This window comes from Empidonax traillii, unplaced genomic scaffold (genome assembly GCF_003031625.1).
Source record: "Empidonax traillii isolate 1590-97213 ecotype Southwest subspecies unplaced genomic scaffold, ASM303162v1 scaffold569:size410440, whole genome shotgun sequence".
NCBI classification, from domain to species: Eukaryota; Metazoa; Chordata; class Aves; order Passeriformes; family Tyrannidae; genus Empidonax; species Empidonax traillii.
Genome location: NW_020955762.1, coordinates 294,532 through 305,915, shown reverse-complemented (window position 1 = coordinate 305,915; position 11,384 = coordinate 294,532). Strand labels below are relative to the sequence as shown.

Here is an 11,384-nt window from a genome sequence, read left to right as displayed (position 1 = left end):
GAAAATAATGTGATCTAAAACACAAAAAAGACATTGTGATTTTTATCTATAAATTTATCAAAAAATTGGAAACAATACTGAAATTTTGGTCACAACCATCCAACCTTCTAATGCCGCAGAATCTGTTCTGGGGAGACCCGTGGCCTTGAACGGCGTGCAGGGAAAGGCCTCAGCTCCACGCTCTGCAGGCGTAGCCAAAAATCAGTAGTGCCACCCTGTGCTGAAAATACATAACTACACGGGCGGAGCCCTTGAGGTAAGATCATCCTCCAGGAAACAGCAAAACAACAGGGAAACGTGCGGGGTAAAGTATGGGTTTGTGGTTTTACTCACAGGTCCTTCACTAAGAGGTGCACTGCTAAAGACTGACTTTCATCACTCTGATGAGTAACACAAAGGGACGTTGATCATACACTAAAATAATATTTACATGCAATCCCAGTAAACAAGGTAAAATGGCCATAGGTTTAGCTTAAAAAAAAAAAAAAAATCAAGTAATGTTTGGCAGCAAATCATCCAAGCAGTATTTTTCATTAATTTATTACTCAAATGAAGAGTTTGTATATGCTGTACTTGATTTACCCAATAGCAATTGTAGTGCCAGATATGCTTGTGTAGATAAGGATTTTGGCCAGCACCAGTTTGCGGACAAACAAATAACAAATTAGTGATAGCTGATTCAGACCAGGCCAAGGTCTCACCTTAAACTGTAACAGATCTATACATTTACTGTTCAAAACTGGTACTGTAACAAGAAACTAAAATTGTGTAAATAATAATGTTGAGAAAAGAGATATCTATAAGTTTTTAATAATCTCTGCATAATTAGTGTTCATCTTCCTGCTTATAGTCAGAATTATAAATATAGTTCACTACCTTAATGAACACCTCTAATATAATGCACCTGATATGTCTGTACTAGGAAAATATTTCACCATGGTTTTCACCATGGAAACGTTTTCTGATTGCCAGTGGTCAGTCTGTGAGCGCAAGAGAGGCACAAGTTATGTAAACATGTATGGTGTACATACAACGGGGGCCTTGTGAGCACTTCCCCTGCCAAAGTTCTAAAGCAGTTTCCCTGAGCATAACAAGAAGGAAATCTTCTCTCTAGCCAGTCATATAAAATTGTCATTATTTGTCACCGAGCTGAGAAAAGGATACAATATTTTAATATCTTTAGAATACTGATTAACAACCCAGCACAGAATATTTCAAACTTCATAGTGCAACGTACACATCTTTTATTACATTCCGGAACTGATCCCAGGGCAGCTCTTCCCAAAGTTATTTTCTCTTTAATAAAGCAGCACTGAGAGTGTTCTCTCTCACACTTGCTGTCACAAAGTGTTTGCAAGACCGTAGAAATGCCTGGGGTGTGTCTTTTCCTACACTTCACTTTCCTTTGCAGTAATTGCAGAGCAGAGAGAGCAGTGGCTTTGCACCCCCCTGAAATCCCGTTTATATAGGAGACTCTCCTGTAATCAGGAAAGCAACACTTAAGTCAGCTGTGAACTAGCCTATAGTTTTCTAATCAAGGCAAAGTGTGTCATTTTCACACCATTGAATCGAGCTTTTTATAAAACATTTGTACACCTGCAAATACTACCTTGATTCAATGGCTGAAGAACTCAGGGGTCCAGACTAGTAATTTTTTCCCCTCAGCATTAGCAGGCAAACAAGGTTATAACATCAGTTTCCAACGTCTCAGCAGATACATGATAATGGCTAATCATTATTCTACAGTCATTTGCTAGACAAACATCCAGGGGATCCTTCTGAAGACAAAAATTAAAGAGGATTTTTAGAGTCTTTTTGGTACAGCTCTTGGTATCAGTTATGTGTTACAGATTTGCCATGTCTGTCAGTCCTTACAGGGATGCTCTTAACTGCATGGAGGGCTGGATGCACTTTGTGCAGAGGCTTTGACCCAAAGACTCTCAGAATCTTGAAGGTAAATTCTGATTCTCAGAATAAATATCCAAAAGCTGGAAATATCAATTCTGATTTACATTTAGTGGTGCAAACACAGCTGTTTGAAAATGCTCAGTGGTGGTGTAAATTACAGAGCATCCACCAGAGGGAAGCTCGTGCATGCATTCAAAGTGAAATAAATAATTCGAAAGATGAGTGAAACACGCCTGACATTTTAGCCAAAGCAAATTCTATTCAAAGTGCTTTGTAACAGTAGCACAGACTTCTTGAGCTTGGAAATTTTTCAGAAGTTATTTGCCAATCTAAAGGTAACAGACTTACAGAAAGTTTCCCGTGTTGATGATTGAGTTGTTGCACTACACATAATGTGCATGTGCACAAAAAAACTTCAGATTTTTTTTTTAAACACAAAGATGCAGCCTAATTTCACTTCTGTTGATGAATTAGACCAGAGCTCCTTGGTCTGAAGTCCAGATTCACAGTTCCATTCGTTAAAGGCCCACCCACATTTGGTCACTGGAGTGAGCAAGATACTGAGTTGTTCAGCCACTGTTGTGTTTTGCGTGGAATTGAATATACTGCGTTGCTCCCCCTATTAATGGAAACACTTGTGAAATTTTCCATTAAGTTTGTGTACTACTAATGTAAATTTGATGACAGTCAGATGCTTTTAGAGAATATTGAAGACTGCTGACAGTCTGCAGTTTTCATAGTGAACCAAGAGTCACACAGAGCTCTTCAGAAACATGTTCACTAGCTAACATTAACTCTGATATCTGTGATATTTAGTCTAATAGCATGTCTTCAGAGTCTTCTTCAAGCAAATCCTAGCATGTCAATACTTCTCTGGGATCTTTTTAGAAACAGAAATCCCAGTTCAGAGACTCATTTGTTTTCTTGTTCAAATGAAGGATACAGGCAGAGGCCGAGGCCATCTGGCAAGCAAACTTCAACTGAAGTGGAGAAACGTGTTTCTGAAAAACGTAAGGACAGATGCTTTGGAAGTTCAGCCAGATCCACACACCACTGGATTAGAACTATACTAACAGCAATGGCTGTACAGACAACTGCTCTTTTCCAAAAAAGGTTGGCTTCACTTAAAGAACCTACCAGTCCCTGTAGCACTGCGTGACAGCAGGTACTAGACATCTCTTTGTTGTTTTTTTTCCCAATAATAACCTGCATCTTAGTTCAATGTAGATAACCCACTGGCAATAAATTAAGAAAAAGTCCTGATGAAGTTACTTCTGGAGAAATAATGTGTATAAAGATGATTTCATTCGAAGAAGGAAGGTTGCCCAGTACTTCCTGTTAATTTTCACAGGTGGTTTTCAGAAATTCCCTTTAGAATACAAACAACTTGGTTGGGATTTTCCCCTACCCAATCTTTATTAAATGTAGTTAAAAATGAAAGGAACTGGAATCGTGTATCAGATTAAATCCAAATTAAAATCTTTGTTACACAAATAGTATTTTGAAGATATAATACTTCAGTGGAGTTATTTTGGATTTGCCTTTGATCTCATTATAGTCTTATGAGATCAAAACCAGCTAAGCTGATTTGGGGGTGATGAAGTTGCAATCCTTTTTCCATGGTGAAAAATACTTTTCAACTTGATATTATACACTATATTTGCCAGGTTTGTAAAATTAGGAAAATAATCTGTATCACATTCTTAAATTTAAAAAAACCTATGCATAACTCCTTCATTTCTGTGAATCTTTTCTCATGGTAAATACCCTTCCAGTTTCACTTCTGTGACTTGAACATTTCTGTTGGTGCTGCTGTTTTAGTTCCTCCTTTAACATTTCAGAATTTAACTTCAAAAGAAGATGTTTTGAGATCAGAATAACAGAACAGTTTCATATTCTTTGGCCAGATTCTGAAGAATTTAGGATACATTCAGGAGGACAACATAATCATATATTTTCTCTCTGACATGGAGCATTTCCTCCCATGAGCCTGTATCCAGACTGGATATTCTCATGGTTATTGTTTGGCTAAAGAATGGCAATTTCCCAGAGAATTACAAATACAGGCCCGACCCACTTTATTGCACCAAGACAATCTCACTAGAGGGCACGTGTTGATTTCCTCTGTGCCAGTGTAGGTCTAAATTGTGGTTGGCTGTTTTCTGCTTAATTAAAAGGGGTGACTTGAAGGCAGTAAGCACAAGTTTTTATGCTTTGAAACAGAAAATGACGTCAAACGTATAATGCACTTTTGTAGTTTATCTGACACCCCTCTTAGGTTTTTTGTTTCTGTAAAATAAACTGTTGAGTTACTCATGTGAGCAAGAGTAGAAGAGCATAATGAGGTTTTCTGCTCAGAGCTGTTGATTAGATCAGTAACTTCACAAAATAGTGAGTTTCTTTAGATCAGGACACCTGAGAAAGACCACCAACATGCTTCAAAATCTGCGAAAGCATGATGGATATAAAACTACAAGCAAAGTCAGATGCTGCACTGTATTTTTATTTTTGCTTTGAATGCAAAAATGCACATCTTCCTAAACAACAGGAACTGCCATATGTGGTCAGATGTCTGTAAGGGCGAGCATTAGGATATGAGATCATAGGCCACGTTACCTTACCGAAGATCAGTTAAAGAACTTGACTAACACTTTCAGAATAAAAGCAGAGCCCAGAGCAATCAAGAACTGAAGAATTTCCAGAATGAGTCAAGCTGAGGAAAGCAGTGCCCACTCAACATGGAATATTGTGAGGTCAGTAGTCTGCATAATACTGAGCTTGTCATTTATTATTGGGACCCCTGGAAACTGCATCGTCATCTGGACTGTTCTTAGAAAAATGAAGCAAGTATCTCTTTCAGTCCTGCTCATCTTGAACCTGGCCATTGCTGATGTCCTTGTACTGATCACTTTACCAGTCTGGATTTACTCCTTTGCTGACTCATGGGTTTTTGGGCTCATGTTCTGCAAAATACTGGTTTTCATTATTTACTGCAGCATGTATGCAAGTATATTTCTAATTACAGCACTGAGCTTGGAGAGGTTAGTGGCTGTGTTGTACCCTTTCACAATCCAAAGATACAAAAGAAAAGAAAAGATTTCTTTTATCGTGTTCCTCATTTGGTTCCTGTCTATTACTTTTGGCATTTCTGTCATTCCATTTCAAGAGACGGAAGAAATGAATGGTCAACTGCAATGCACATGTCGCAGCTACTCTTCTAACAGACAGAAAGTGTCGTATCTCTTGCTGGAGACCCTTGCTGGTTTTGTAATCCCTTTTCTCATTATTTGCACTTGTTATGTGTGTGTAGCAAGAAGAATAAGCAGAATGACTTACCAATCTAAGCAGCGATCAGGACGTCTCATTGCCAGCATCGTGGTGGCATTCATTCTGTGCTGGTTCCCTCACCACGTGTTTAACATCCTAGATATTATTTCGATTGAAATAGAACTCTCTAATGAAGAGATGTCTTTGGCACTGGATAAAATTGTAGACAAAGGAGTGTACATCTCTGGAGCGCTTGTATTCATCAGTAGCTGTATTAACCCTCTGCTTTATGCTTTTGCTGCACGAAGATTTCAGAATCACCTGAGATTTGCCAAGATGTCAAAGCTGTTTGAGCAGATGAGTCAGACTGTAACAGAGGAAGACAAGAAAAGAAGTTTGGTTGTAAACAAACAAGAAGATGCTTTAGTAGGCACAGAAAATCTCTAACGAGGAACTCAATGATTAATTTGTGTCATTTCTTCAGTAGTCCTTTCTCCTCATACTCTAGTTTCATTTCTTAAGCAGTCCAGGGAAAGCTAGAGACAGCTCAAAGCTTTTTGGTTTGTTTTTTTTTCCTGTGTGCTTTATAAGAATTGGCACTGACAGCCTAGTTCAGTTCAGAAGTTAATATCCATGTCACGAAATGAGCATTATTTCACTTGTGCTGAGAACCTCAGCAAGGTGAGTAGAAGCTCAAATTGTAAGAAATACAGCATTTTTACTTTCCATTGATATTATTTCTGATTTCTAGGAAGTCTGTGAGCAGAAAGAACTCCTCGTGGAAAGGAAAGGTTTGAAAGTTTAAAGCTAAGCTTTCTTCAGAAAAAAAATTGTTAGATGGTCAAAAATCCTTATATAATCTGAAGTTTTAAAAGTCCAAAGTTAAATTCTTGATGTGAGTAAGAAGTTTTAAAGTACAATAATGACATACTCTTCTGGGTTGGTGGAAAATCTAAAGCTATTTTTACTCATTGTTTAAGTTTGAAAATAATAATTGTTGTTTACACAGTCTAGTTCCTTCACTGCATTACCTCGTGGTAATAAGTTTGAAAAAGTCAAATGTGAAGTGTGACATGTCTCCAGAAAAAAAAGGAGGTATGAGAACTCTGTGTTGTGTGACAAACATCATTACAGACTGCACGCTGTATTTGATGTCAAACACATTGCATACTTCAGTGGCAATTCAACTACTGATGTATTAAATATATATACTCTTAGTATCCTCAAAATTTTTGATTCAGTTAAGCTTCCAAGATGTCCATTAAATTACGGAGGAACTGGATCATCCTTAGGTGAGAAGGAAGGAGAGATCCCTTGATACTATTTGTAATGTGTAAGAAAATATAGTAGCAGTACAAGGTATATAACATCAGGAGAACTTCACCTTGCAAATAGGAGTGTTGCTTTTTCTTCTCTTGTAGAATAGAGTGGACTTTACCATAAGAAATTGATAAATTTAGTACTTGCAAGGAATTTAGTTTTGTTAATGTGTGCAACCTCACTGTGAAATACTGCATGTTATCAAGTGTTTGCTTTTGAAGTTCTATTTATTTCAATTGTCCATAACATTTTTATGCTTACTCTTCTTAATTTTTAAGTCAATAATTTGTAATAAGATCAATATAACTACTGATTAAGAAACATATTGTAATTTCCTGTATCTTGTTTTGGACAGCTGCTAAATAGTTATGTTACTCATTCTTACAAAGAAATTACAAATACTAACTAGAACTTAATTTTCCAAGTCTGATTATGTCACAACCAAGCATATTTAAGTTGTATTAATTTAACTTGTAAACTGAAATAACCATGGGGAAGTAGGATCCTTAGCTAATGGGAAAATATTTCTCTAAACTTTGCGTGTGTATTTGTTATTCCTGCTTGTTATCAAAAAGTCATTATTTCTTCTCAATAAGAAAGAAGTCCACGGCAGAGGGGGCTTTCCTTCAATAGGATTCCTTCACTGAAATTAAAGAACACTTGAACAAGACCTTGTTTGCAGCAAAGAGTAAGCAACAGATGAAGCCCTTTAGACTTTACCCCATCCACCTGCAATGCTTTTTTCATTGGGCTAATACCTCTTTAATTGTTATTAGTACATTTAGTATAACAATATGACATTGTCTCACAAAGAAAGCAGTACCTTTAGTTATCTACCACATAAAAAAGTGAAGTTGTATTTCCCAGTATATTCTAGAGACAAGTTACTCACTCTTCAACAACAGCACAGTCCAGATGAGATCCACTGTCTCGGGAGCACGTGAGCACTGCAACTGAACTGGAGTCCTAGGCCACAAGGAGCCAAGCGTTTCACAACTCACAGCGTGGGAAAAGACCCAGATAAATTCTACTACAAGCTGCCTGACCAGAATTTTCCTTTCTATCACTCTGTGCCCTATACCTAGCATGAATTTTCTGCCTCAGTATTCAGTTCTCACATTTTCTCCACTGCCTTTTACTCACAACTGTGCTATTAAAGTAAAACTTGTGGTCTGTTCAAGGAGCTAGAACTGTCTCTTGTGTTCTCATTAGTGGCCTTGGACAGCTGCCTCCAGTAGTTAGTCATCTTTAAGAACTATGTTTCTTTTGAAAGCTGTTTGAGGTGTAGTAAAATATACTAAAACAGCAGTCTTAACTTATTTCACTTTTATATAGAGCAAATAGAGTTAGTTCTTGCAAATGCTGGTATGCCCAGATAAAAGCCCCGCTGTAACGGGGACCGTTAATGTCAGTAAGGTTCACTGCTGCTTCCTTTAGCAGCTAAACATCAATGTAGCCAGATCTACCACTTCATCTATGCCAGCGTGCTCTGTCACCAAGCAACAGGAATTCCAGTAGGCCTGTTCAGCCAATGGACAGTGGATCTTCTCCTCTCCTAAAGTACTGGATCCCAGCCAAGCAGAAGGTGTAGCATAGATTTTGTCCAAAATGCTGCATCTTACGATAGCAATACTTCATACTTCTTGCTGACCGCCTTACAAATCCATCTCACAGATTATATTGGAAGACTGGTAGAAAACAAAGATTTTCCTTGATCAAGCTAGATCAAAATGGTGACTGGAAGGTGAGATCAGTCTTGCTAGTAACTCTTGAGGACACTCACTCTTCTGAAAAAAGTGAGGTTTCATGTCATTTGAGTTCCTCTTATTTTTCATACTTGCTACCTCTTCCATCCTTGTTTGTGAAGTCTGTGGTTTCAGTGTCCAGCTATTTCTCATGACACAGCAAGGACGAAGGCTGAGCTAAGAGAAGGCCACTTCAGTCACCTGAGTCAAATCACCTCAGATTACACTGGAGTACAGGGAACATGATGTGGAATCACTGCAACACTGCTTAGAACACTGAGTACCAGGAGGTGACCACATAGTTTGAATCTGTAAAAATTAGTAATCTTCTAACATTTGTCTCCTAACATTAAAGTCTTAACCAGTCTGAAACTTGCTGTGAACATTCCATGGGTTTTCATCAGGAATTTTTCATGTTTACTGTAGTAGGATCATGCTGCTTAAACTGAATTCATGCTGTATTAACAAGATTGAAGGGAAACCTGAAGAATTTGTAGTTCATACATAACCAGTATACAAGAAGGATAAAAAAGATCATAAAGGAAAAGCATCGACCTTACACCTTTTGTTACGTGCTGACATCATCAAAACATTTCTGTAAGCATCATGGCACAAGAGGTATATCAGATGTCTGGATTAAAACAATGGAGCTTTGTGTATATTTAGAGACAACATGGGATATGAGAGATCTTTATTTGCAGGCAGAAACAGGGAAACTGCATTATACTAAGGAAATCTTTTTTTGTTTTCTTTAACAAAACCATCAGAATATTTTGTAGAAAGAAGAGAGCAAAGTTAAGAGACATTTTAAAGACAGTTAAGGCTGTGATTGTGGAACTCTTAGGCTTACTATTAACAGGAGTAAAAGAAAGATTTTTCTGCAGTGCTTGTGTGAAAGGAATAATAAAACCTGAAAGCTAACAGATGGCACAGAAACAACATAAGAATGCAAATACTTTCACGTTCAAGCAAGAGTCTGGTATAGAATAAATATTTTAGAAGATGCAGAATTAACAAGTATTAACAATGGTGAAGATTTTCTCTACAGGTTATTCTAACTCTTGTATTACTCCCTGTGTGCATGTATTGGGAAAGGGGAAGAGGAAGGAGAAGTTGTTGGCTCTTTTTTGAGTAGAAAAGCATGAGAAGTAAGTCCGTTAAGATTATTAAGAACCATATGGACTTAGAACAAAAATGAGAAGTTCAGCTGTGAAAGCTGAGTATACAAAGAGAACAGACAGGGAAGTGAAAGCTACTCTGTTGCAACACAGTTTCAGATTTTTGTAAATGCTTTCTTGTCAGATCAGTCAATCCCTAAAACAGTTCTTTATTAGAAAACTTCTGAGTGTGATCTCCACTGGTAGTTAATTGGTTAAAGAAAAATATCCAGTAATACAGTTTAGAGACAGAACCCTGTCCTCTGAGAGGGTGAGTAGCTTATGCTGCTCCTGTTAGCATGAAGAGTTGGGTGTGACCAGGACTATGGCCACTGGAATTTCAGAAACTTTACAACACTGTTTACAGTTCTAAGAAAGTTCTTGCTCTGATAGGTATGGAGATAAGAGAATCATATGCAATCTGATTCCTTCGTGTGTTCTTTCCCCTTAAATCAAAAAGTCATGCAGGTGGTTCTTAGTAAGGATTCAACATTTTAAACCAGATTCATTTAAGCTGAAGAAAGGTTCAGGTTAGAAGAAAATTAATTTTATGGAATGTGTCAAATCAGTGATTTAAATGATGGAATTAATGAAAAAGATGCACTGGAATCTTCCAATACAGGTTAAAGAGTCACAGCTCTTAAGTTAGGAATTTATACCTCTGTTATGACTGCAAAATCCACTTATTCTTCATTTAATAGAAATCAGATATTTAAACTACATCTTGATGGCAGAAATAACTGGATACACTCCAGTTTCAGCTGCAGTTGCGTAGGTACTAACAGTGAGAACTGTACAGAGACATCTCAAAACATTAGTGCATTGTAATTATGGATGTCCACAAGGTGAAGGGGGTGTCCAGATGGCTTTAAATCAGAGGATTATTAGTTTAGACTGCCTCTACTAGATCTTAAAGTGAAAAAGCAGATTTTTCATTTTTGCACAGTGGATCTGTTTATGATGTAGCACATTACATAAAAAATTCAGGGCTAAATAGTTCACTTGCAGAGAATTATGAACTTGAAGCACTACTTACGGCCTGTCATCAGCCTGGTAGTGTCACTGTAAAAGCAACCATAGGAAAAGAGCCATATGAGGATCACTTCTGGTCATTGCATCAGTGGTGCTGTGGGAAGATGCGGCAGTGTGGACAAGCTGAAAACAGGTTGCAGATTCCGCATCTTAAGTGCACTACATACCTTCAAAAGTTCCTGTAATATTAACATCCACTGTATAATTCCTCATTGAACTGGGTCAGTAGTAGCAGAAACTAAGAAGTCATGGACGCTTTTTTAAGCATTATAACTAATGAGTTATGTTAATGCCCATTAAATTTAAAAATACAGGCAAGAAGTTTCAGCTGTGCTGTAGAAGGGAACGTCAGTTACAACTGATGGAAGCATTTAGCAGGGAGGTTTTTTACATGCCTTGCTCTCTCCTGACACCATGTGGCTTTTCCATTTAAAAAAAGTTAGGCCTAATTATGATACTCTGGAAGTCATTGAAACAAGTGGTGAGGTACTTTGTTCATTGTTTAATTTGTGAATCGTATTTAAGGTTCAAGTCATTGAAGCAGAAATGTTCACAAAAAAACACAACAATATATAAAGCATTCAAGTTCTATTCATTTCAGAGTGACCTAATTGGTCTTTTTCTTACTTTTCAGGAGTCCAAGCCCCCACTGTTTCAGACATGGCATAAATTAAGCAAGCTGAGAGTGTCTGACAGAATATAATAACCTCATGCCAATTGGTGAAAAGTCGATGCTGAAAATAACTTTTTTTTTTTTCTTCCCAACAAAACCATCAATAAGCATTTTGAGCTGGGCCTTGACTCTTGGTCTTGAGTAGCCCACACCTCATCCCAGGTGATAGTATTGATTTATATGCTCTTGGTAGTTTTGAGGTGTTTTCAAAAAGTTTCAAAAGATCTTGACTTCCTTGAGATTAATTAGGAATGGTGTGTGCAGTGTTGAAGGTGTCCATGG

General features: G+C 37.5%; 1 protein-coding gene across 1 annotated transcript; it reads left to right on the top strand.

Annotated features, from left to right (window-relative positions):
• Nucleotides 1-4,266: 4,266 nt before the first annotated feature.
• Nucleotides 4,267-7,000, top strand: LOC114064681 (leukotriene B4 receptor 1-like). The gene has a single exon (XM_027897935.1). It carries the CDS (start codon nucleotides 4,612-4,614, stop codon nucleotides 5,620-5,622), a length of 1,011 nt encoding a protein of 336 aa, XP_027753736.1. The 5' UTR covers nucleotides 4,267-4,611; the 3' UTR covers nucleotides 5,623-7,000.
• Nucleotides 7,001-11,384: the final 4,384 nt, after the last annotated feature.